At 50.9% G+C, this 25,292-nt stretch overlaps 9 protein-coding genes across 9 annotated transcripts; 3 read left to right on the top strand and 6 right to left on the bottom strand.

Annotated features, from left to right (window-relative positions):
- Positions 1 to 1,946: 1,946 nt before the first annotated feature.
- On the bottom strand, positions 1,947 to 4,017 carry ALTATR162_LOCUS11594 (uncharacterized protein; the record flags this gene model as incomplete). Its single annotated transcript, XM_043319236.1, has 2 exons — positions 1,947 to 3,638; positions 3,691 to 4,017. The coding sequence occupies 2 exons, from the start codon at positions 4,015 to 4,017 to the stop codon at positions 1,947 to 1,949; spliced, it is 2,019 nt and encodes a 672-aa protein (XP_043175171.1).
- A 1,088-nt stretch (positions 4,018 to 5,105) lies between these two features.
- On the top strand, positions 5,106 to 5,450 carry ALTATR162_LOCUS11595 (uncharacterized protein; the record flags this gene model as incomplete). Its single annotated transcript, XM_043319237.1, has 2 exons — positions 5,106 to 5,154; positions 5,230 to 5,450. 2 exons carry the CDS (start codon positions 5,106 to 5,108, stop codon positions 5,448 to 5,450), a joined length of 270 nt encoding a protein of 89 aa, XP_043175172.1.
- Positions 5,451 to 7,058: 1,608 nt separating this feature from the next.
- ALTATR162_LOCUS11596 (uncharacterized protein) lies at positions 7,059 to 7,424 on the bottom strand (the record flags this gene model as incomplete). Its single annotated transcript, XM_043319238.1, has 1 exon — positions 7,059 to 7,424. One exon carries the CDS (start codon positions 7,422 to 7,424, stop codon positions 7,059 to 7,061), a length of 366 nt encoding a protein of 121 aa, XP_043175173.1.
- An 863-nt stretch (positions 7,425 to 8,287) lies between these two features.
- ALTATR162_LOCUS11597 (uncharacterized protein) lies at positions 8,288 to 9,240 on the top strand (the record flags this gene model as incomplete). The annotated part of the gene is made up of 4 exons (XM_043319239.1): positions 8,288 to 8,339; positions 8,388 to 8,471; positions 8,532 to 8,871; positions 8,928 to 9,240. The coding sequence occupies 4 exons, from the start codon at positions 8,288 to 8,290 to the stop codon at positions 9,238 to 9,240; spliced, it is 789 nt and encodes a 262-aa protein (XP_043175174.1).
- A 2,054-nt stretch (positions 9,241 to 11,294) lies between these two features.
- Positions 11,295 to 11,772, top strand: ALTATR162_LOCUS11598 (uncharacterized protein; the record flags this gene model as incomplete). The annotated part of the gene is made up of 2 exons (XM_043319240.1): positions 11,295 to 11,471; positions 11,695 to 11,772. The coding sequence occupies 2 exons, from the start codon at positions 11,295 to 11,297 to the stop codon at positions 11,770 to 11,772; spliced, it is 255 nt and encodes an 84-aa protein (XP_043175175.1).
- A 425-nt stretch (positions 11,773 to 12,197) lies between these two features.
- Positions 12,198 to 12,944, bottom strand: ALTATR162_LOCUS11599 (uncharacterized protein; the record flags this gene model as incomplete). Its single annotated transcript, XM_043319241.1, has 1 exon — positions 12,198 to 12,944. One exon carries the CDS (start codon positions 12,942 to 12,944, stop codon positions 12,198 to 12,200), a length of 747 nt encoding a protein of 248 aa, XP_043175176.1.
- A 222-nt stretch (positions 12,945 to 13,166) lies between these two features.
- On the bottom strand, positions 13,167 to 15,649 carry ALTATR162_LOCUS11600 (uncharacterized protein; the record flags this gene model as incomplete). Its single annotated transcript, XM_043319242.1, has 4 exons — positions 13,167 to 13,193; positions 13,255 to 13,354; positions 14,770 to 15,258; positions 15,345 to 15,649. The coding sequence occupies 4 exons, from the start codon at positions 15,647 to 15,649 to the stop codon at positions 13,167 to 13,169; spliced, it is 921 nt and encodes a 306-aa protein (XP_043175177.1).
- A 283-nt stretch (positions 15,650 to 15,932) lies between these two features.
- Positions 15,933 to 16,769, bottom strand: ALTATR162_LOCUS11601 (uncharacterized protein; the record flags this gene model as incomplete). The annotated part of the gene is made up of 1 exon (XM_043319243.1): positions 15,933 to 16,769. One exon carries the CDS (start codon positions 16,767 to 16,769, stop codon positions 15,933 to 15,935), a length of 837 nt encoding a protein of 278 aa, XP_043175178.1.
- A 919-nt stretch (positions 16,770 to 17,688) lies between these two features.
- On the bottom strand, positions 17,689 to 25,134 carry ALTATR162_LOCUS11602 (uncharacterized protein; the record flags this gene model as incomplete). The annotated part of the gene is made up of 6 exons (XM_043319244.1): positions 17,689 to 18,008; positions 18,057 to 18,164; positions 18,217 to 22,967; positions 23,152 to 23,321; positions 23,368 to 24,969; positions 25,024 to 25,134. 6 exons carry the CDS (start codon positions 25,132 to 25,134, stop codon positions 17,689 to 17,691), a joined length of 7,062 nt encoding a protein of 2,353 aa, XP_043175179.1.
- Between the last annotated feature and the right edge of the window lie 158 nt (positions 25,135 to 25,292).

Consider the following 25,292-nt stretch of genomic DNA (forward strand, 5'->3'; position numbering starts at 1 on the left):
AATCGAGAAGTCGGGTGCGTTCTCAGGAGTAATGACATTATCATTGGCCTGATAGAATCTGGTTAGTAGAGGTTGTGGCGCATGGTTGCGGTTCCCAAGGGATGGAGGGCCTTACATCAACGAGCAAGCAATGTAGCTTATCCTGTAGATACGCCCCGACAACGGTCCTACCTATACTGCGCAGTTTTCCCTTTCACATTTGGTCTTCCAGCGCTACCATCAATGGTACCACGCCATTCGTCTGTATCTTCATATCTGAGGTGAGGTCTTTTTCATCGCCATTGGCGTTCTGGAACCCCGCGTACCCTACGAACCCAGGCTCGGATATCCATCTTTGAGTATCTGGAGATTTCTCGCTGATCTCCTTGCTCGCGCCCAGCAAGGTAAACACTTTGGAAGGACCCCCAGGACCCATATGTCGCACATGGATATTAGCGCAGTATTGGTGTTGAACATCGCCGTTCTGGGGACTAGTGATGTACTAATTGGTACGGGTGATCTCCCATGAGAACCGCGACGTTGCATTGCCTCTATATAGTGCATTCACACTACCAACTAAAGTGTCCGTTGCGGAGAGATCGAGGAACTTCGGATACGTGGAGCCGAAGACAGTATGGTTGCAAACGGTAGCTGAGGTCCAAAAGTCGCCTGCTGCATTGCGATGAAACGGGCAAAGAGCTACTAATGTTAACGTCATCGGCATTCGATATCACGCATGCAATCTGTAAAACACTTGCGCGTTTTTCCGTCGGTTTGCGAGTGTGGTGGCAAGGTGAGTGCCGACCAGGGATTGACATGACCCATGATTACAGTAACCGTTGCTGCCGTTCGGATGTTTTTGCACATCATCCCATGGTATGTAAGGTCGGCCGTGGATCCCTAGTTTTGCTGTCTCTAGGTACGGTTGTTGAATACACTAGAGAACCACAAAACGCCGACGAAAGCAGAGAGCCAGAGCGCTAGGGTAAGCATTCTGAGCATCATGAATGGTAAGCTAACGTCAGACTCTGAGTGAGCATTCAACAATTTGGATACGACAGCGAGACAATAATGTAGAGATTCGGAGAACTTCGAGATAAGCAAAATTTTGGACTTTGCTGAAATGGCACCACTGCTGTTATCATGAGCTGATTTCACTTGAGTAGACGATATACTAGTTGGATGCACAGCTTGTGTGCTTATCTTTTATCATACATACGTAGCTAAATGAGATAATCTTACACCGGTCTAATAGCCTGTAGGTGGTAATCAGTGCAAAGTAGCAAGTATGGATCGTGGCGGGTTGACCGACTGGTCCTATATAAACGCAGGTAGCATGTAAAGAGCCAACTCTAGTGTGCATATCATGCTACGAACAAGGACGAGCCTTCATCTAGCAGCGGTTCGAAGGTTCAGTGTGCGCATGAGAGGGTGTTGCAATAACATGTCAAGTTTTCGGACGGGGGTGTTCGATCCACTGCTCATGAACGATATGGATGCAAAGGATGCCTCATAGGCAAGATGGTTTAGACGTATCGAACGACCAGAGAGCGGTGAGCATACCCTTTCATTCAAGTAGTAAATATTGTGTTAGAAGGCTGAGCATATGTGTTTTGGGAAATCATTCGTACATCACGCTCGTTATAACCTTAGCATCGCGATGTTGCGACACATCGCCGAAGACCAAATCAGCGGGTAACTGCACACAAGCGTTGCACATTCCTATTCAAGTTCGAACGTGGCTAAAGCCACAATCTGGATTCAAAAAGTGATAATGGAAAGGCCTCTCTATAAGCTGTCTAGCATGAGAAAAGCTGCACGCTTATTGTAAGCCATGGATATGGAAGAAGACGCCTTCGACTCCCAGTCATACAGAACGTAATAGTACAGCCGCAAGAATAAAATCCAACACTCCAAACGGATTAATCCAGATCCAGGCCATCCAGGTCCAGGTCCAAACCCGCATACTACGCATGGTCGCCTTCACCAGTCTCGTCATGATGCATCTCGGTCGCGTGGAACGCGTCACCGAATGCAGAATCATCGACGAGGTCCAGACCGAGGTTGTCATCATGTCCATAGTCTGCCAGAGCGTCACCAGCACTGTCGATGTTATCAAAGCTTCCAAAATCGGCGGTATCGAACATGCTGCCTGCATCGGCTTCGATATTGGATGAAGGCATGCCGCCGACGTTGTTTGTGGGCTGCTGGTTGTTCATGTTGGACTGCTGAGCGCCGCCAGCTGGCTGTTGTGCACTGCCTGATTCGTTGTTCATCGTCCAGTCCTCGGTCTTCTCTCCTGCGCCCGTCATACCGGACATTTCTACATCCAGATCTAGAAGATCCGCTCCCACGTCAAGACTTGTATCTTGCTGATCAAATGCCGATGTCTGGTTCATATTACCGTGGGGTGCGTTGGGAGTACCGGTAGCGGACTGTGATTGACTTGGTGGCTGTGATAGTCTAGGCAATGACATGTTGCCAATGGGTGTACCGTTAAGTGACCCCGATCCGTACTGATCCAATAGACTTGCAGCAGAGTTCTCCTCCATTGATCCCTGGTTGTTGGTGCCATTTGATGCACCATTTGCGTGCTGCTGGGCTCCATTGCCGTTTATCTGCGCCTTCGGAGGAGAAGGTGCTTGTGGTTCGATGAACCCACCTTTGTCCACGCAGACGACCGCCTTCTTCGCATCGAATGTAACTCCGAGCGACTTCTCCAAATCTTGTACGACTTCTTCGACCGGATTCGCGTCGTCACCATCGCTCTCGGTAGAGCGGGACAGATCTCGCAATCGTCGTTCGGCTTTGATGTAAGTTCTAGTGCGCTTCAACTGTGCCACCTTCTTAGCGTGATCGGCCTTCATCTTTTCAATCTCAGCTTGCTCATTCTTTGTGTACTCTGATACGCGCTTCTCGAAGTCTTTGAGTTGTTCTGCATCCAGCTTGTAGTAGTTCTTGATCTGGTAGTCTTCCTTGCCTGGCTCAACATTCTCAGCTCCTGGAACGTCCAAAATGCCTGCAGTAAGCGGAGCGAGCTCGCCCATAAGGCCTAAGCCCAGATCGATTGGCGCTATCTTCCCAACGGCGTAAGGTGACGAGAATATCTCCTCCATCCACTCGTGATGCTGCTTGTAACGGGACAAGCTGATCTCGCGTGGTGTCAGGAAGTCAAAAGCATCCTGTGTCGCATTCTCCTCCTCTTCAAGTGTGTTGTCTGGTGCTAGCGCGCCTGCAGCGGGTTGACGGGGTTGAGGCTGGGTTGGTAAGCGCTGGCGTTTGGCTGGCGGAGGTTGCGCAGGATATGGTCGGCCTGGTTGCATTGGGTTGTAGTAGGGCTGCGGGCCTCTCATCGCTTGCTGACCAAACTCGACTTTTGGCCAATTGGCTTGATCAACCAGCATGAACTCTTTGCGCATCAATGGTCCGGCTTGCTGTAACTGAGCGCGCATCTGTATCTGGGCTTGAACCTCTCGTGGAATGGGTATTTGTGAAGCGGGCATTCTACTCTGTGGATCTGCGGGCTTGTAATGCACAAGCCAGAGGTTGGGATCGATAGTACCAGGACCTGCAGCAATTCGATAACGATGGCGCGCATGCATGGTATATGGTTCGTGAGGGTAGTGGTAGCCACTGTTGTGGACAAGGACCTGGAGAGTCTATGTGGTGTTAGGTGACTGAAGCAGAAATCAAGTCCTCCAAGATACGTACATATCCGCGTACGTTCATATCGTATGCGGTCTCAGCATCAGCCCAAACCATTCCGTCTGAAGCGAACATGGTCCCCATGCGCGGGGGCTGCCATGTGAGGATAACAGTGCCATCTTGAGGAGGCGCTGAGAGGAAGGTCCACGCGACGGGGGACGTGTCGCGCACAATTTGCGGACCTTTGATGAGGTACTCGAGCGCCTGGGGAGCTTGGAGACCCGGTAAAGTAGGGAAGCGGTACGAGGATATCAGGTGTACATGGGCGAGCAGATGGTTCGGCACCTGCGCACTCGGATCGGGGGCATGAAAGGCCTGATTCATGCCGTACATGATTATTGAGGTGATGCGACAAAAGTGCCGCGTCGATCAATCCGGGCTGTGTGGTGATGCAGCGGGCGCGAAAGCTGGGGTTGGTTGATGTCTGGAATCTTTGGCGCAGGCGCGTTGAGGACCGCGCGACTGCCAAGATCAAGACCAATGCGGTTAGCGCAGGCTATCATTCTCTCCAGAGAACAAACTTCTCTGGAGTAGTGTCCTACATCATCGTATGTCCTAACGGTATACAGCATGTTTTGATATAACTGACAAGAAAGTCAAACACATTGTAGATCTTCAGGGCAGACTTTGCATAGTACGTACGACCCAAGCTTCTCCTGCGTATTCATCTTCCTCTGCGGTCTATCCTCATCACATATTCGACGGGCTCTGCATCTCAACCTCGAGATTATATCGGAGCGTTAAGACGTATATCTTGATTTTTTATGGACTATCATTTCTCTGCGCGAGTATTCTTCCACAGTTTCTATTCAAAATACTGGAGATTGTAGAAGCTATCCGCATTCTCCGCATTCTCCTGGTGGTTCATCGCCACTTCAGAGCGCAAAGCAAAGCCTGCCTACATGATTCATCAATACGACTATCGGCAGAAACGCTCTTGCCAGCTACAATCACACTCGCTTATATGCCCTTCGCTTTCCATACCGGCGCAAGGTCTTTCGTCTTTGTCTCATCATTAAAATATCGATCTGGTACACCATGGATTTCCTCCAATCTTAAAACTTCTTCCTTGGGAAAGAAGCGCAGATTGTCCGCTCGCGAACCTTTATAATAATATCCGGGATTCGTGTACATTGGATGAATCTCTCTCCACTTTCTCAGCACCTCTGCTACACGCATACTTGTAATCCCATTCTTCCTTGTTTTGGCCGAAGTTCGGGCAATGAGCCCCTACGTAGAAAATTCGAAAAGGCGGACCCGAACAGAACTACATCCATAGGGTGGGGAGGGTCATCGAAGTCTGCGGAACCGGGTACAGCTGTGCAGAGCATCTGGGCGCTGAAGGTTGACAGCTTGTACTTCACGGTCATGTGTGGCATTAGTAGATCACTCCAACCGATCGGAACGAAAGACCCGACAATATGTCAACACGATCCCCCCTACTTAACCTCCCTGCTGAACTGCGAAACCGTAAGTTAGGATCATTCGCCGTTGCAACAGCGGTCGTGCCTTAGTTCCCTAGAAATACGTTGATTGTGGGCTTAGCTATCTACAAATTCGTGCTCTCTGCATCAGCTCCGCTCTCTATTCACTCGCCTCAAGTATCCCGCCGCTTTGAAGAGTACAAGAAATACGACCTTGATCTCGACACTTTCAACTCTGGGTCGAGTCACGCCGATTTCAATAAAATCAAGTATGTGAATAAGCAGCTCTACTGCGAGACCACAGGTCTGGAGTTCAAGTACAATGAGACCAAGATTGAATAGGGCGTTTTAGAAACTGCGAAGATTCCAGGAGACTCTTGTCGAGGAATAGGCTGGCATTGGATTCTATTCAAGAAAGGCGAATTTGTGGACGTTGGCAATAGCGCGTCATCTGAGGGGGACTCGCCACAGAATCATCAGGCAGCATGCTAAGGGCGTTTGGGAAGAGAGGTATGGCAGACATTGAGTCAATACCATCAGCTCATCCCTCTCAAAGACAGTCGGTAGGGGTTTGGAGGATGTTCTCAAAGGTATCAGGAGTTGTTGGATGACAATGGGCAAAGACTTCGGTTGCCAGGGTATTTGATGATGAGAGCATGATCAGAACCTAGTGGTTGCTACGCCACTTAGGCACCAACTTCGAAAGGGAGAGAGGAACATTAATACTCACGCGGATAAAGAGTGAGATTATCTGCCTTCATCCAAACTTCCAACTAAACCGTGAAAGACCCCACCAGAGTACCCAAAAATGACACGCAATCCTACCAACACGATCTTTGGCTCGCATTCGCGCCCCTTTAGGGAAGCCTAGTCAATGTAGGGCGGACACTGTTTGACATTGCCCCAGCAGCAGACAGCGAGGACTTCTGCACACGTTCAATCCGCACTCGTAGCCGCAGCCGTACTCATTACCGCCATCCTACTACACCACTTTCTCGCTCCTTACTCAACCGCTACAAGATCTGAGAGCGCCACCGCTATCACGAGCTCGCGCAAGACAGTGGTTATATGTGGCTTGTCAGGGCCTGTATTCCCACCACTGGTCGAGAGCGAAAATCCTCCTTGCATTACACTAACGGGACTTGGAACATATCAGAACCAAGAGACAAATGTGGCTGATAGATAAGTGATGAATGTACAAACGATGCAGAGTGGAGCAAATGACTTTATAGCCGAAAAGGGAGTCTTGTCTTAGGATTTTGTCGCTTCAACAATGCGAAAGGAGGCCAATACACGCGGGTGTAGCTATATCCTTCTTAAAGCATCAATACCACCCCACATCTCTCTACTTTTCTACCCCCTTTACAACCCTCGAATCACACACGCCGCCCGTTTCCCCTCAATATCCGCCTCTCTCTATACATCCATTCCGCCTGCAACTCCATTCTCATCAATCTGCCAACCGGCCCTCTCTACCATACCCCTCCAACTCTTCAGCACATCGGCAAGACTATGCTAATGCTGATTCTCAAGTGGCTGATATCCTGGGCGATACAAATTCACATGAATATCTCCCCGAGCTCCCCTACGTCCAAGCCTGCTCCCATCACTCTTCCTTGCAAACCCGTCCGCCCCAATACCGAGGGGTAGGATCAATAGGCATTCATGCTTGGCTGTCATCTCCGAAGTTGGGTGCAATTATAGGCCTGCAGGGTAAGTTGTTATCCGGCTGAACCCTGGAAATAGCTGGGATATCTGTTCGCCAGTGACCGGATTCGGTTCTGTTCCATCCAAGTAATTGGACACAGAGCGGAGAAGAAGGATGGGAGGGATTCCGGAAGCAGGGGAGAGGTAGGAGCGTATGGCTGATCGGGGAATGTAGGGGTAGCGAGGACTTCTAGGCCAGGAACAATCATTTAGAAGCGTGGACGTAGTGCTCGCTGGAGGAATTCATATGTAAATCTCTGGGGAGGATTGCAGGTTTGGAGTATGTTCCGCATAAAGTACCAAGAACCAGCCCTCATCTGGCCAACCTTCTTCCTGCTCAAACATGAAATCCGGCTCAGCAAGATTTTGCACCCAGTAGAGGAGAAGTAGATCGTTGAATTCGGACTCTGGATCATAGATAACTCGAGCATGTTGGAGAAACCCAATGAGATCAGATACAAGGTCGACACGAAAGGCCTCAGCTTTGTTGTCAAATGTATCAAACCAAGTCTTGCAGGAGGATTCGAGAGGCTCTAGACTGCGGCCTGAGCCAACCCAACCGTGGCGCAAGATCTCGTTGTGTAGCGCGATGCATCGGCCGACGTTCATGCTAAGCAGTGAATTGATGATAGTAAGAGTGGAGGGTTATTTTGCGATTGAGAACGATGTCCATCGTCACATCATCCCTCACGGACGTTACCAGCCCTTGTGGGGTGTTTTGGCCATCGTGCTGCGCAGTGGAAAGGATCTGGACCTAACTAGATTTGAGCTACGTAGAGAAGAAACCTTGTTCTCGAAGCCTTCCCTGAAACATTGTCGTCATGCCTCACCATATAACCAGCCGAAGACATGAGTTCCGACCTTATATTGCAGGATGAAATTGCTAGCAGGTTTACAGACAGACAAGCAGGCTCACTACCCCAAGCTTTCAAGCCTAACCCTAGAGAGGCTAATTGTGGGGTAGGCCTCGGCTTAATGTAGCTTAATTGCGACACCCTGCGAGATCGTCCTTCCTCCACCAACAGAGCCGCCATCTTTTCGTCTCTACGTAGCCTTGGATCGCCGGCATCGAACCATGTGCCGTTGTCGCAGTCACGAAAACCGGGTTACCATCTCCGCGTCTAGGTGAGACAAGGCGCAATGTGTCCCGGACCGTTTGGCCGCCACTAGATCCATAACTATATGTGAGATACCGGCGGGTACAATTAGATTGATTGAAAAAGATGGTCACGCAGTACACATTGAGTATGTGCTCAATGAAAGAGGCAGGCTATGTGTCCCTTCCCGGATATTGATGTGCAGCGCTCTAACCATGAAACGGGCGCCTTGCCTCTATCTTCGGGTCGAGATACTTGAAGCATTGGCTGGGAGTGATGTTTATATAGCGTCTCGAATATCTCAACTTTCGATACCTCAACTATCAGTCCCCATCGTACCCCCAAGCAGAGATTCTTTTGCTTTCAATTACCAACATGTTTGGAAAGGCAGCTATCGTCAGTGCGCTCGTAAGCGCCGTGTCCGCGGGTTCGTCAGCTTCAAGCACGCATGCTATATATCACTGATCAGAGACAGGCACAATTCTGTGGGATGGCCGCTTCAATGAAATGACTTCTTCTTCCGACTTGGACAAATGGTCCTGGGCAAATCAAGTGGGCAGTAAGTGCATGTTCAGGCCGCGTATCGGATACCACTGACATTCATCTTTTTCTCTTGCAGACTACCAATACTACATTCACGGATCGGGCGCTACCACCAAATACGTAAACTTGTCACCAAACTACAAGAACCCTGGGGACTCCGGCAGCAAGCAAGGTGCCAAGATCACGATCGATAACACGGCCAAGTGGAACAGCGACATGTGGAGGACAGAGCTGATCCCTCAGACCAAAGCTGCTATCAACCAAGGAACGGTCTACTACCATTTCTCCATCAAGAGATCTACTACCAACGTTCCGAGTGCGACGAACGAACACCAGATCTGTTTTTTCGAGAGCCACTTCACAGAGCTGAAGTACGGATGGGTCAACGGAGAGTCTGGCACAAGCAACACCAACCTGTGAGACAACCCACGTGTCAGAAACCAGTACGATAGTTATGCTAATGTTGATATAGGCAATGGATGGTGGGTGGCCAGAGCAAGTGGAAAGTGGACCTCAAGGCGGATGAATGGCACAACGTAGCTTACGAGATCAACTTCTCCTCCAACCAAGTTACCTTCTGGCACTCGACTGGTAACAACACGCTCGTCAAGACTGCAGGGCCTTTCTCCACCAGCACATCTTCAAACGGTGCTGACTGGCATCTTGGTGTCCTTCGCCTACCCCGCCAGGGTAACGATGGGACGGGTGCGGAGGACTGGTTCTTCTCCGGAACTTACGTTGAGAGCGGCCCGCTCACCACTTCAGTTGCTAGCCCTGCGGCTTAGGTGCAATTCACGTTGTGGATGTGAAATCCAAACACATGTACATATTGTTTAAGCTCCAGTACTCTGTATATAGCATACGTGAAGAGGTAGTGTTGGCTCTTCTTGTCAGCGGTCAAACCAAGAATGCTCCATATACTACGCCACCACTTCCGCAACTTATCACAATGTACCACAACATCCTGCGCATACCCAAAGGCTTCAATATCCATTCTCGAACCATTCTTTGGCCGTCGCTATCATACCTTCAATGTCGTCTGGCAATGTCCCGATCAGGAGCTTTTGCTCAGGGCCATCTTCTTCGCAGTAACGTCGCATGGCTGCCTCATCGAATTTTCTATTCTAGGGGAATAATTTGATATAGGATGGTATCTCACTCATCGTAATGGGTAGATTGAGCAAGATCTGCTGCAGGGCGATGCTCTGGAATAGTCTACCCGCGTACGAGTAATTTCAACGACCCCACTGTTGTACATATAGTGCGAGCAGGAAGAAGTGACCTTTATCAATACTTGCCAGCGGCAGATGGATATGAATCATAAAGTGGGGATGCATCTTTTCATCTGGCTTGATGTCGCGGACCTTATTCAAACTGGAAAGCTCCACCCGCTGGATTATCTTCTGAATCCACAATCTCTTACGGCCGACGACGCTGTACAAGAAACTTTTGAGATGTCGCTGTTCATCAAGGATATGTATATCGTTGTAGCGAATAACCAACTCTCCAGCTCGGTCCGAAGCTGGTGGTTGACGAATTGGAGTTGGTTCGCAACCACATGTCCGTTCACTGTAACCTGCGCTGGACGCACCGTCTCCTTGGTACCTATCACGGCCTTGTCGGTAGTACAATCAGCCTCTGTAATTTTTCGTCGCTTTCGTGCTGGAGCCTCATCCCCTGGCTTTCTAGCACCAGCTACCACAGCTGGAGTCTGGTCATGTTCCTTCACATCTCCTCGAGATTCTTGAGGATGGAGACACAACCAACCGACACCGAGCTTGTCCTCGCGGTAGCAGACTCCATCGTCAATAGTGAAAGCGTATTCGAAGATTTTGTCGCGAAGCTCGCCTGGAAGTTGTAGCAGGTGTGATATCATGGTTATGTTGTCGATAGAGGCTTTGGAGCGCTTTTTCGATACGGGATCAAGTGACCGAGAAGCATGATAGTTCAGTGGTATTGCAGTCGATTTTTCGCGCAAGTGTTGCCGAGATATAAGGTGATTGAGGAGCTGAGTGGAAGTGTCGAATAGGATGGACTAGACCAGTACCGATAACCTTAGAGGCAGGCGCGCTTAGACCACACAGTTCCGGGAGCCGCACTCGCTTAGCGATCAATCTGCATCCAAGAAAGAAAGTGAAAGATATGAGAAACGCTCAGCTAGTCTGCTGCACCTTGCCAATAGTATCTGGTAAGTGATGGGAGAAGATGAGTGACTGAACTCAATAAGCTACTAGCAAATGAACGGTGTTGAATACGTGAGTGCAACACAAGTAGTCTGGTTGATACCATGAGTTGAGAGGGGGTATCGGCAAATGTTCCTAGAGAGATATGACTTCACGGAGAGCAATGACGGCTACTTTGAAAGTACGTAGCACGTGTAAACTCGTCCTAACCATGCAAATTGTGTCGAACATAGATGCGGACTCTGGCGGTAAGGCCTACGAGCGTCATCCAAGCGCTGCGAAATCTAGATAGAAGACAATCCAAGGATGATGGACAGTGATAGAAAAAGAGAAAGTGACGACCCAGCAAGCCAATCACGATCCCCGCAACCCAGCTTACCACACGCAGCGTTAGCGCGCCTCATCAACCTCGGCATACCTCCACACTTGTCGCCATTCACGACCGAGCTACTTACTAGATTCTACCCCATACCGCCCCAGATTCCTCCTCCTGGCTTCTTCTACATTTATACCTGGGGCTAAAACCACCAACTCCTCTCCCACCAAAGCACGAAAGTCTTCTTTGATTCAACACGACCTCACCTCGCTTGCTCTTCAAACGCCGACAAACCTCAGTTACCGTCGCGCCGCCGCGGAAACGCACTTACAAGCCTACAATGTCCGAGTCTCTCACCACCAAGCAAGTCGCCGAGCACAACACTGTTGAGAAGGGATTGTACATAATAGTCGATGGCGATGTGTACAAGATGGATTCGTTTGTCGACGAGCACCCAGGTGGCGCAAAGATTCTGAAGAGAGTGGGTGGAAAGGATGCTAGCAAGCAGTTTTGGAAGGTACGTTCAATGAAATTTACAGAGAAGGAGACAAAGCGAGAGCTGGGGACACATGTCGCGCGCGTGTTTTTCCCAAGGCTGGCTTCTGCTGCGCGCTTGGTCCCAGTACCGCCGCGTTGATGGTTCTCGCTACCTGCGAAATCGTGGCAGGCTGGACTCCCTTGATGGGTTGAAGAAAAGTGTCTTATCACGCATTATGATCGAATTACTGACCAAGCCACAGTACCATAACGAGGGCGTATTGAAGAAATACGCACCCAAACTCAAGATCGGCACAGTCAAGGAGGAGTCCAAATTATAAATAATACATACGTTTATGTCAACGCAGACTGTTTGATTTGTTCCTATTGCCCCGTACTCCTTGCATACCGCGCGTCAAATATTCATTCTATGAAGCAGTGCGAAACCCATGATTCGATGCACACCGCCTATCAAACGTCCCATTCACCAAAACGATGCGAAAGATATCAAATAATGCAATAAACTATAAATTAAGGACGAACTTCTACTCTATGAACGTGTTGGTATAATGCAATCTCTCTTCGAATTCGATAACAAGCTCGCAAAACAACAAAACATGCCGTGGGTATCGTTATAGCAAACGCCTCTTTATCAATGCCGCGCAAAATATGCCAAAATCGTTGCTGCGTAATATGCACTCTTGCTCTCTCCTCTCTCTCTCTCTCTCTCTCTCTCTCTCTCTCTCTCTCTCTACTCTCTTCTTATCTAGAAGCACGTCCACCTCTTCGCGATACCCGGTCTTGAGCCCGGCCTAGGCATCGGACTCGTCCTTGGTCGCGCAGCATCCTTCTCGTTCATGTGCGCATCGTCATCCAGGTCTTCCATGCGATAACGTCGCACGGATCCAGCGTCCGATTGGTCTTTCTCAGAGTAAAACTTCTCTTGCGGGCCTGAAACACATCGCGGTGTTACTTTGCGAAAGAAACCCCGGAGACCGCTGTTGGCCTTGTCGATCCTTTCGTACTCGCGTTTTCGCGTACATGGTGATGTCCAATGCATAGTCGTATTAGTCTTCTCCTCTGCAATGGTGTCTTCGCTTTGGCGTCGATGCATGGGTGTTTCTTCGACGACGCGCAGACTGTCTGAACTGAAGCGCGTTGCTGCGCTGGGAAAACCAAAGGTTGCATCACCTTGCGATAAGGTTGGGCTGGGTAGTCCGGAGTTTGAGTGGTAGGATGGGTTTGTAAAGATGCTGCAGCTGCGGAAGTGGAGCGCGAGTACGTCGTCAATGTCTTGGCTGGTTGCTGTGGGGGGCGTTTGGTGACTCTTCATTCGGTAGTGGCGCGCCGGTCTTGATGGGTCTACGATTGTGCAGGAAGTACGCCGCGATGAGGGTTTTGAACCGTGGCCACGGCTCTGTGATCTACTCTTGGAGTTTTCTGATGATGAGGTGGTGGATTGTTGTCGGGATGGTCGTGAGCGCTGCTCTGATACTGGTCGGCGCGGTTCCATGTTTGCAGCCTGGGTGGAAGAGTAGGATTCGGCGTTGCTTCTGTGAGGTTTGCGGTGCCGAATGGTGGTAGCGTTTGGTATAGGCTCTTGACTGGGTATCTTGGGAAGATAAGAACCCGCAACACTATCTATTCGATTCATCGCCGATCTATCAAAGATCGAAAAAAGGACAGTGACGTAGATGTGAGATGGTTTTAAGAAAATTGAATCGTTAATATGGCCTTAGTCGTGAATAATTTCGGTACTCGTCTAAATCGGATATCAGTATCCAAATAGGAAGGTTCTGTGCTCAAGGGGTAAAAGCCCATACCAGCAGCCAGTGCCAACACCGAAATTCACAGATGTGTATTCCTCGCGAGGAGCACACACGCCAGAGATATGAGGGAATGGAAAATGAAATCACAGGCAGGCTATGCGACGCCAGTGGTTATTGTGGCAGTCAAGTGACAAACCGCGAGACCCGCCTGGAGGACTATTGAATCAACCGCGGTCAGTAGGAGGGAAACTAGGGACTAGTATATAAAGAAGAGATTCAAAACGGCCCAAATGGCGATCTTGGCCGTTGGTTGGCCCAGACCCTGCCAGCCATGCAAGACGCACGGCATGCACGATCTTTGACGAAGTCTGAGCCGAGCGCGTGGGCGGCTCTACGCAAAAGGGTTGAGAGTTCACCGCCTCCCAAGATTCGATTTCTGGGGCCTGTAGTAGGCTAGGGGCGTGAAAAGACTAGTGGTGCGATTAAACTGGAGAACGATTTCGTTAGCTTCCGTGCGTTCGAGACGGAGCATGACAAGTGCACTAAATATGCCACAGTAAGAGTCGCAAACCCGGAGGTGCCAAAGGCAAAAAGAACTGAAGGTATGATGTCTTATGCTTTCACATGTCAGAGATGATGTGGCTGCCACACCCACAATCTAGTGCGTTGGTCGTGCTGTGTTGGCTCGTGATAATGGAAGGACGGCGCGAGGCCATGTCGAATAACCGCGAGTGGCAGCCTCGTCTACCGGCACAACCTTGGACCTGCTGCACAGACGGCGGGAAGGACCGAATCAAAACAAAGAACGACAGGCCAGCGACATCGGGCCAAGATCACCCAAACTCGACTCAGGCAAGCGCACGCGGAAACGTCGAGCCTGGCGGGTGGGAGGATGCCAAATGAAGCGCCGCGCATGACATCGTGGGCATTGCTGAGAGGGGTACCGTCAGGGAAAGCTTACACAAAACCACTGCGGCGGGTGTAGGCGTAGAACCCTGAACAACAAGCCCAAAATACATTCTTCCACGGCCTTTCTTACACGAATTACAGGCTCTGGAGGACTGCACATGTATATGTCTTGTGGATGCTCGGCCCGCTGTCTTACTGCTTACAGTATCTGCTGCAAACGCTTTGGAGGGGGGGAACCCATGCGGCATGCGCCAAGGCCACATCTAATGCAGCTGATCCGGCCAGGGACGCCGCCAATGACTATGTCATGCGGCAGCACACCACCACCACCACCACCAATCGCGCTCTACTCGCACGCGGACATGAGTCTGCATCTGCAGCCTACGGCTTTTGCTTCCGCTAAACTAGCCATCGCTAGGGTTGCGTCTGGAAGATCGGCTCGCACGTGGTGTCGTCGTGAACCCCTCTTCACTCCACCACAGTTCACAATGCGCACACCCGTGTAGTCATTTCAGAAATGGCGGTATGACCTGTTAGGTCTTCTCCTGCCTTTGACTCGCAGGTACATCGCGGCGGCCTGTGCGATGGAACAGATACAGAACTTCTCCACTACCCCGTTCCGCGGTTTATCGGAAATAACCATTACGGATAATAAGCTACTGTATCTCGTGATAAAATCCCTCTATCAACTTCGCAACCTCGTCAAAAGCTTCAAGACAGTGCCAATGCCCAACCCCCTCCATGACCTCCAACTTCTTCTCACTACTCGCAATCTCATCAAACATCTTCTTGCACCCTTCAAGCGGCGCACTCATATCCTCGTCACCAGCGAGAATAAGTACAGGCACGCTGATCTTGCTGTAACTGGGCGGCTTTGCATTGACAATGACTCGGCAGTTTGATATATAACCCGCTGGATCCTGTGCTAGCAGTAACTCGCGGATCATTGCTTTGACCAGTGGAGAAGCCTTCTTTCCGACCGCAGCCTGTGGGACGGTATCGGCCATGGGTTGCATACCATTCTTGGCGACGTTTTCTATCCGTTCTTGGAAGCGGGGCGCTGCTTCAGGGTTGGGATAGACGGGGCCGACCAAGACAGCTGCTACGATGCGGTCGCTTCGCTCAGCGGCGAGGTGTGCGCCTACAATACTATAAGCCCGTTAGTTGTCTTGGTGTCGTCGCGTCTCGTGTTCCGAGGCTTCTTCTGCCCGAGTAGATTGCTGATGCTGACGTACCCTCCCATACTGTGCCCGACGAACACAGCCTGCTTGACGTCCAACGCGTCCAAAACCCCTATAGCATCTTCTGCCAGAGTCTCGATACTCTGCTCGACAAACGTATATGTTGATCGCCCCGCTCCCGTGTTATCAAATGTGATGCAGCGGAATCCGCTTGCGACCAGGCTCTGAGCTACCGCAGAGTAGTAATTCTGCGAAGAGCCCAGCCCGTGCATGAAGATGAACGTCTCGCGTGTTTTCCCATTTTGCGGTTTCAAATCCGCGTAGTGAATGCGCTTATATCCGATGCTGAGGAAAGGCATGTTGAATGAAATGTAGTCGTGTTTGTAACTTCGTTCCACAGGAGCTTGACATGGGTGGTGGAATTGGTTCCGATCGGAAGCGGAACTAATGCGTCGGGTAGTGGCTATGACATCATCAATGCTAGGATAAAGGCAGTGAAAGACTTCTCGACTCTTATCACCCTAGACACTTCGACAACATGTTGAATTCAACAGCCATGATCAATTAATGAGCTAGTACTTCCAAAAATAGCTGACGACCGCAGCTGTAGTGAACATCAACGCAGCTGTAAAAGACCTCATTTCAAGCCTCTTCCACCCCCGTAACAGTCACCTGATACATCTCCCTCAGCGCTCCCATACACTCCTCCCTCAGCCTCACCATCCCCTCCGACTCGTCACTATGTACCAGTGTCCAAAGTAACTGCGCCAACCCCTCTCTCGTAGTAACCTCTTTTAACGCCTCCAATCCCTCGTCCTCCTTCTTCGACCCATCTTCCTCCTCCGCAACACCCAGCATCCTCCCCACATCGCTCTTGGCCCTCGATCTCCTCCTCCTGCTCCGTCTGTTCCTGAAGAAGAATATGCTCCGCGTCATGCCTGATGCCTGTTTTTCCTCTGCACTTGCATCCCACAGCGCGACGCGGCTGAAAAAATGCTTGATAGCGCTTTCTTCAAACTTTTCTTTGGAATCTCGCTGCTGTGTCGTGACTGCGAGATCGAAGGCGGGATCTGGAGTGCAGGTACTGGGATCCCATTTGCGTAGTAGGTAGCGGAATGCGCGGACTTCAGCGTCAGGAAAGGACATGTCGCTGAAGTCTATGGTAAAGGGGTCGCTGGACATGGAGGACGACGACGAGGTCGGTCGGTAGTCACTGCTGGTGCTTGTTGGTGTTTGTGCGCTGTTGCCATGTTTGAGTTCGAGAGCGTGGTGAGTGTCTATGACGCGTTGGAGGGTGACTTTGCGGTTCTGAGGTACGGCGTCTGTGCCTTGGAAGATGCGTGGTTGGCCGTTGATGAACGATGGTGTGTCTGCTGTTGTAGAAGAGGAAGAGGAGGCGCGCCTGGATAGATAGCTTCCGCTGCGATGACGGCCGAAGTGGTGATGGCGTTTGTGTTCTAGTGATTGTCGTTGTGACATGGTGTCCATGATCTGACTCAGCTTTCTTTCGTATTCAAGACAGTTATTAGTGTTGATGTAAAAGTAGGGATTAAATCGTGATGGTAGATTGGTATCAGGCTTCTAGTGACAGTGTACTGTGAAAGGCAGTGGACCATGGGAAAGGACCAGGAAAGAAAGAAACCAGAAACTCAACCCTCTGCCAACAATGAAAGCCGGCTAACCCAGCAGCCCAATTGACGCACATGCCGTTAGCCGAGGGGGTGAGAGGGGGTGACGCAAGCCCTTTCTGACATGCAGATCGGCTCATTAGATTTCATCTCATCAACCATCCCGTTCGTATAATTGCAAAGTTGTGTTGCGGAACTTTGACTCCAGGATCGACTGATTGGCGACTGTGCCACCGCTTGAGCCACAGTGGCTCATGGAGAGCACTTTCGGTGGTTCAGTCACTGCGCCCCAGGGGTTGCGGCATTTTGCGGCGTTAATAAAAGCGGGGCGAGCGAGACGCTCGCTGCGCGACGAGGAATGAGTTGGCGCCCAGTCCAGGTTTTGCCGAAGATCCGGCGAGTTAGATGGCACCGTGAGGTAGGTGATGCGGGCGGGCTTACGCGTCTAGGTTGTCTTTGCTGTCAAATGTCTTTACGCATGGCTGCATCCTCAGGTGTGATTTTTGTGATGGGATTTCGCACATTCGAACTCCGGCGAGTAGATGACTCAACGATCTGAATTATTACAGTAACGATGAATATATTCAACTTGTATTTCAGAGAAGTTCGAAAGATCAAGCGCTGTTTGTGGGGACACTGCGATATAACTAGAAACGCCATACAGTCCCTCCAATTGACCCCTTCGTGGGTGCAAAACGCCATGCAATGCACCGGCTTGTGATGAAGCGAGTGGAAATCTAGAAACAAAACAAACGAAAACGAGTGAAGTTTTACTCGGAAGGCGGTACAGGTTCCGTCTTGCCGTTAGGCAATATGTGTTGGGTGGTGCTCATGCGAACACTCGACGGCCGTTCCAGCTTCATCCCCTCTCTCATAGCACTTCCATTCTGTTCGTGTTTCTCGAGATTATCATTTCCACTCGTGACGTCGGGTAGCGCTTCCGCCTCCTTCAACGCGTCTTTGACCAACTTCTTCGCTTCGATCGCTAGATTGGGGATTTCTTCCACCTCGTTGTTCTTGTTCAGGTAGGAATCTAATAGTGCCTTGAGTGTCTGCGCACGCACCGGCTTGGCGAGGTAATTGTTCATTCCTGCTCAGTCAGCATGTGTCTCTTATGCATGGCAAATCCAAAGCTTACCAGATTCCAGACATTTCTCCCGATCTCCTTGGATAGCGGAGGCAGTCATGGCAATGATGAGAACGTTCCGGATCTCGGGATTAGGATGCTTGCGAATTAGTTTTGTTGCTGCACATGGTTAGCATCTGGACGCTTGGCAGACGCAACAAGACGCTCTTACCTTCGTAACCATCACAATGCGGCATTTGGACATCCATGAGCACCAAGTGGAATGGCCGGCCGTTCTCCGAGGCGCGCTCCAGAGCGTCAATCGTCTTGAAGCCGTCAAGGTAGGCATCGCACTTGAAGCCGAGCTTTTGCACGAAGCTGATTGCAATGCGCTGGTTGATCAAGTTGTCTTCCGCAATGCACACCCGAAGGTCTCGCCTAGGTATGGTTGAAAGATCAATGCAAGTACCCGATGACTGCTCATGACCGTTGTTCCCCTGGCTTGAGAATCTCGCCATAGGATCTGGCTCTCGCGATCTTTGTGGTTGACTGTTTGCTTGCGCTTTCGGTACTTTCTTGAACCGCAATGAGAAGGTGACCGTCGTACCCTGACCTGGCTGACTGTCAAGGCGGACTGTACCATGCATGACGTTCTCTATGAGAGCTTTGCAGATGCTGAGACCAAGACCAGTGCCACCGTAACTCCTCGCAGAGCTCGACTCTATTTGTGAGAAAGGAAGGAACAATTTCTGCTTCTGCTCGTCTGGAATACCAATGCCGGTGTCTATGACGCTGATTGTCACATCTGCCCAGTCGTCCGTCTCTTGGTCGACAACGGCGCGGACAGTAACTGATCCTCGTGGCGTGAACTTGTAGCTGTTGGACAGCAGGTTCATGAGAATCTGATGCAGCCGGACAGGATCGCCCATAACAAGCATCTCAGGATCCAAATTCAACTGCTCAATCGTCTTGAGACCCCGCTCGGCGTTCGTGTATGCAAGAGCGCGTACGACCTCTGCAATAGTTTCAGACAGTGATATCGGCATTTCCAAAACATTCATCTTGCCGGCCTCGAGCTTAGAATAATCGAGTAGGTCGTTGATGATCGAAAGCAGTGTATCGGCACAAACGCGAATCGAGTCGGCGTATCCGGATTGTTCAGAGTTGAGTGGTGAAGCCTTCAACAGCTCCGACATGCCAATCACACCATTCAGAGGGGTGCGCAGCTCGTGTGAGACGTTGGCCAAGAAAAGACTCTTTGCCTTCGCAGCCTCTTCTTTCAGCTTCATATTGCGGATAGCTACGGCTTCGGCCTCTTTCGCCTTGATTTCTGCTGCTCGCGCCTGCGACAGAGCACGTTTCTGCATTTCAAGCATTGCTTCGTTGCTTGCAGAGACTCTTTCTACCTCCTTGAAGAGCAATGCATTGGCAAGGGAGATGGAGATCTGGTTCACAAGTAGTCGCAGAACTTGGGTGTTACGTTCAGTGAATGAATTTGGCGGGCCTTCGACGTAGATTGAGCCGAGCAGGTGGTCGCTGTGGAGAATCGGGATACAGATGACTGCCTTTCCTTCCGGGTTGCGTTGAAGGTAAGCGTCCGAAACGTTAGAGAAACGATCATCTTCCAGTAAGTTCTGGACGAAGACAGTTTCCCGGAAGCGAAGTGTGTACAGAGTCACCTGTCGTGCAACAACATCATCCACGGTATCTAGAGGTTGGCTTGCAGGGAAAGATGTGACGCCAGAAGAGAACCCACTATCGTTGTCAGGCTCGTTGGTAGCAACACATGCAATCGACCACTCGATTTGTGAGTCTTCAATCACTATGCCGCACAAGGTACCGCCCGTAGATTCGAGGAGGATTGAGCTCATCTTCGCCATCAGCTTATCGACAACGAGTTCACTAGAAAGAACTTGACTCGACTCTAATATCGACGATAGGTCTAGCATGTCCAGGCCCACAGCCGAAAGACCATTGTGTAGTGCTGGACCAGACTCTTGGCGCCGCGTTTCCGGCACAATCCAATTCTGTGTTCGGTCAACCGCGGTTTCCACTCCCAGGTAATGGTCATGGTCGTTCTGCTCCAGCCTGAAGGCCGTATTACCCGTGTCTACAATCGAGGTCTGTACGGCTTGGTCCACCGTAGTGAGTGATGCGCCGCTATTTACTAGCCACTCATACCTGTTCGCGAAGTGATTTGCTTTTCCGTACGCTGATAGCCTTCGGTATGTCGAGATGCAATCTTTCAGCGAGTGTCGAGCCGCCCTGTAAGCCTTCTTGTCTACTAACCATCCAGTGTACAGCTCGAGGGCAAAAGCTTCGTCCAGAACAAACTCGTAACGTTCGCAGTGGTCCATGGCTGCTTCGTAGTTTTGCAATGCCGAAGGAGGATCAGCGTTGATGTCCGCGAGGACGGCAGTGAGAAGATGTACCCAACCCCGATAGTTGACATCGGTTACAGTGCAGCATGCTTCGAGCAATTTCAAGGTATCCTGTACGTGCCGAATCATCTCATCTTTCCGGCTATGGCCAGGCTCGTCCCGAAGGATAGCCATGTATGCTAACGATAGGTAATACCTGGTCGAGTAGTTGAGTCTTTCAGACCAAAGGCTGCTCAGCATTGGAAGCAGCATCTCACCAAGAGTCACTGCTTCCTTGTTATGACCATAGAGTACCAATAATGGAAGCTTGGTAGCAAAGTATATAGATTTAGGCCGCTTCGGATTACTGGCCGTTGTTTCGAGGAAGTCGATGTACACGGCCTCGTTGTGGTCCTCATCCGAGAAAAGTAATGAAGGATTGCTTGTATCAGTCTTCCCTTGAAGTGCTCTAGCATACTGTCGAGCAGCCATGAGGAAAACGCCTCCTCGTAAATCCTTTTGCCAGTTTCGCATGTCCAGTGGAGTTTCCTCAATCCAGGCTTCTAGCTCGGCGACGTCGTGTGCCGCCATGACCCTGAAGTGGGCTTGTACGCCAAGGTTCAGAAGCGTGAGAATGCGATCACCTGCGGTGAGGGACGCCTGTAGCGCTCCTTCCAGGCTTTGGATTAGGTTACCCACGGGCGCTTCCAAGTGACCCAGGAACATTGGCTGAAGAGTTTGGCCCCTGCCCAGGGTGTAGTAGTCTTCGGGGAACATCTGGAAGATTCGCTTCGCAATGGCACCCATGTCCACAGCAAAATTCATCATGTTGAATCGACCACCTGCTACAGTTCCCAAGTGCACATATGCGAGGGCCACCTGTGCCATGGTACCCCTTTCAAGATGGATGGTGATAAGTTTTAGCGTCGCTTGATAGAACAGGAGGCTGTTTGACCAGAACGCCGCACTAAGGAGCTCGACAAACACAGGCCCAATCGTCATCAGGACGCGGTCGTCGGGAGACGGCCTACGCTTGAGCAGTTCTTCTTGATCCATGTTTTGGAGCGTGCCATATATCTGCTGAAATTGGGCATCACACGCCTCCCATGTTGTCGGAGGTATAGGAGATCCTAGTAATGAGAGGCAATCTTTGAGAGCCTGGAATGCACCAAAACTATCACCGCGAATAGCAAATACTCTGGACTGTAGGATGAACGAACTAGCCATATCGCAGGGATCGCGTGCATGCTGGAAAGTCGTTCTGATCAGACTGAGGGCCTCATCAAACATGCCCTGGTGCCAGTAGCACTCTGCCGACCGTACAAAGAGCTGCAAAGTTTCCTGGTATGAGACATCCGGTCGGTTATCGTCCCAAGGGTCGTCTTGTAAAAGCATGAGGCTGTGAGCGAAGTAGTAGATGCCAGTCGATCTCGCGCCTGATTCGCATGCGGTTTCTCCCGCTTGGTATAACATATCTCGAAACGGAGCTCGATGTGTCTCCTTGGCCTTGATCAGTTCTGCAGCAAGACAGATGTGACGACTCTGCATGTACAAAGCCTTGGAGCCTATGGTGGAGTCGTCATTGTACTCCTCGCCAGCAGTTATCATCTTAGCAATCGTAAAGTGCATCAACTGCGTATCCCATTCGTTATCAAGAGAATTGACGACTGCTGTGAGGTATCGATCGTGGCTGAATCTGAATCGAGCGTCCTGTTCAGCGGGCATGAGTACGTAGGCTTTGATCGCTGTATCGAGAGCTGTGACGGCACATTCGTTTACGTCGAAAAGAGGCAACCTCCCATGATCGGCAGGCTTATTTGCTGGGCTGAGTAGCTTTTTCAAGAGATCGAACGAGAATGCGCCACCTAGAAGAGAAGCCCATGCTAGGAGCTTCCTGCTTGCTGATGGCAACTCCGTCAACCGCTTTGCAATGAAGTCAGTCGTAACGGAGGACCCATACTCTGGGCTCTCGAACACTGCGAAAACCTTGTCGAGGTCGAAGACCCAGTTGTTCTCCCGCCATTCATAGTACACGCACCGTTTGCGATAGCAAGTGTCCAGTATCTCGCGTATGTAGAACAGGTTACCCCGAGACTTTTCTTGGACAACCGCTACTAGAGGGAGGATATATTGATGGTCCCGATGCAGCGTTTCGGCTACGTAGTCCGCAGTTTGCGCCTCTGCAAACGGTAGAAGCTGTACCTTGGTGGCATGACGTAGCAAGGGGATCAGTTCTCTGGCTAGGGTCTCTTCGTCACTGTATGTAAGCATGAGGACAATTGGAATCCTAGCTTGCACGATGTGATGGATCAGCTCAGCGCTCTCTGTATCAGCATACTGAACATCCTCTAAGCTCCATGTGCAGAGCTTGTGCATCGCAAGGAGCCGTAGAACGTCTATGAAGACATTCATGAATCTAGAGGACTTGGAAGCGCCTCCGCTTCGTAGCCAAGCCTCGGCAGTATGTCCGGCTGATCCACAGTGAACAACAGGAGACGATGCCCGTCGATTCATGTCCTTGGCTGTATCTAAATCCTTTTGTTGTGGAGACTTGGTTGGGCTATTCGTGTTCAAGAGCCATTCAGGCAGATCCAGATATGTTCGCAACACCGTCCAGACTCCACTATTTTTAAGGTAATGGCGCAACCTCTGATGGAACTCTGTCGTAACGTCGGCCTCGCTGACTAAAACAGAAGGTTCGAGTTAGTGTGCTCTAAAAACAGAAGGGGTGTGTCGCAGAAAGGCGGTACATACTACACAGTATTAGCATAGTCCGTGTTGGAGAAAACAATACGTAAAGGCCTCACCATATCTGTCGGAAGAAAGAAGACATCAATCTCAGAATAGGATCGAAGGGTGCTTTCTTGGCAGGGTCAAACTTGGCCATGGCGAAGTAGCCAGTACTTCGGGCTGTGCTCTGTACACTCTGCACAAGACGAGATTTGCCCAATCCTGTGGTACCAGCGATGGCTATGACCTGTACATTAACGTTAGCGTACACTCTCCATGACTTGGGTTGTGACGTGGTGACTTGCCTCACACCGAGCCTTACGCCTCAGTTTCCGTGTGCTAGCTAGAGTCCGCAGGCCATCGTTGGACTGAAAAGAGCGAGAGTGAAGCGCAGAGCTGTCGATACTATTGTTGGATCGTCCTCGGTTTGCAGATTGCAGTGTAGGGCGGCTGTCCGCACTTCCTTCCGCTGTGGAGGATTCCGACTGTGCCACACTGTCCTGGGAGCCCTGTTGTATCGACCGAGCTGCTTCCATGAAAACAGGGCCATCTGCTGAAATGCTGTTAAGTCTGCTGTCAGACCCACCTCTTGAGCTGGTGCTGTCTGAAACGACATCTTCAAATCCCAAGTCTCGTCGTTGATCGGAAAAAGAAGAGTTTGAACTCAAACTTTGTAAAGTCTTGACGCTACTTCGACGATGCCTTGCTACTCGTTCCAAGACATCCACTATAGTCTTCCGTTCTTTCTCACGCCCGATCAGTTTGAGGGGTAGGTTGAAGAAGCAACTGATGTCCTTTGTGCCTACATGAAAGGCTTTCAGTCCTTCGACATCGCCTTCGCAGAGTAGTTCCCGGATGCGGACAAGGTCGAACTTCAGGCCCGAAGTGGAATGGTATCTCTCCTCGATGTTACGCTGGGTCATGCGCTGGATGATTTCTGACAGGGCCTCTGGAATGTCTAAACGTCTGGAGGAGATTGGGGGCATCCGCTTGCTGATGACATTCTGCATGACATCAAGAGCCGTGGCGCCTTCAAAAGGCGCCTGGCCACATAGCATCGTGTAGAAGAGAATACCAAGACTGTAGATGTCGGTTCGCGTGTCCGGCTCAGCGGGCATACGGCCAGTTTGTTCAGGAGATATAAAGGCCAGCTTCAACTCGATGCCAGTCTCCTTTGACAAAGTACTCCAACCTGTGCTGGTCAGTCCATTCTCAAACGACCTTGCACCGGATCCGAAGTTGATCATCTTGACAGTCCCGTTCTCGGCGAAATGAAAGGCGTCACCGCGAATCTCGCCATGGACAATTTCGTGACCGTGATGGAGTATTTCCAGACACTCGACCGATCCGACGGCGAAGTCGAGAAAGGTAAGCAGAGGTACGCCCTTGGGCGGTACGGCGTTTGATTGACCGCTCTGTCCATTGCTGGTGACCTTCCAAAAGTTGGGGCCAAAGGTGACCAGGTCGTGAAGATAGTTGGGCCCAGGGGCTTCAAATATGCTGGCGACGAGTGGTTCCTCACCAGCCTTGGTGGACAGCCTGACAAATTCTATGGGACGAGCAAAGTGTCTGCACTCTGGGTCTGATTCTTTGACGACAAGTTTAGCGAGCTGAAACTCGCGCTCCAACCGCAGAGTCTGCTGCGAGACACGGCATACTACCGGTCGACCCTCTCTCGGAACGCCCTTGACTGTGGTGTTTGTGCGATGTGTTTGTACGCTCGCATCGGAGCCTGAGCTGCGGTGGGTGCGCGTAATAGTCGGCCGGCTTCGGGCGGCAGATTCGGGTGAATGTGACAGGGTGGGGGAGGTTACGGCGCTCCTTCCCCTTGATTGCGGTCGTTCCTGCCGGGGCGCAGTCTTTTCGTAGCCGAAGAAATGCCAGTTGTCGTACGACTATTGACGTTAGCCGCTGCAGTGGCGATCTAGATGTACACTGGGCTCTCTTACAGAATGAAATGGTTGAATCTCCGGGTCCCAGCCATAGTTCTGGAGCTCCTGCAGGCGCGCAAATATGTGCGAGAAGCGCTGCGTCCGCCCGCTGTCTTCGGTTGTGGGCATCCTGTCTTCTTAGTGTATGCGACGCCTAGGACGTCGAGTATCAATGTGGAGGGTCAAGTCGCAAGTCGTTGGGCGTATCCATCACAGCACCGCCATGGGCGCGACTGCCATACTATGAGCGCGGTCGTGGAGGGCGTCGGAGCGACGGGAGGGGCGTG

The sequence above is a fragment of the Alternaria atra genome (assembly GCF_907166805.1).
Source record: "Alternaria atra isolate CS162 genome assembly, contig: 35, whole genome shotgun sequence".
In the NCBI taxonomy this organism is placed as follows: domain Eukaryota; kingdom Fungi; phylum Ascomycota; class Dothideomycetes; order Pleosporales; family Pleosporaceae; genus Alternaria; species Alternaria atra.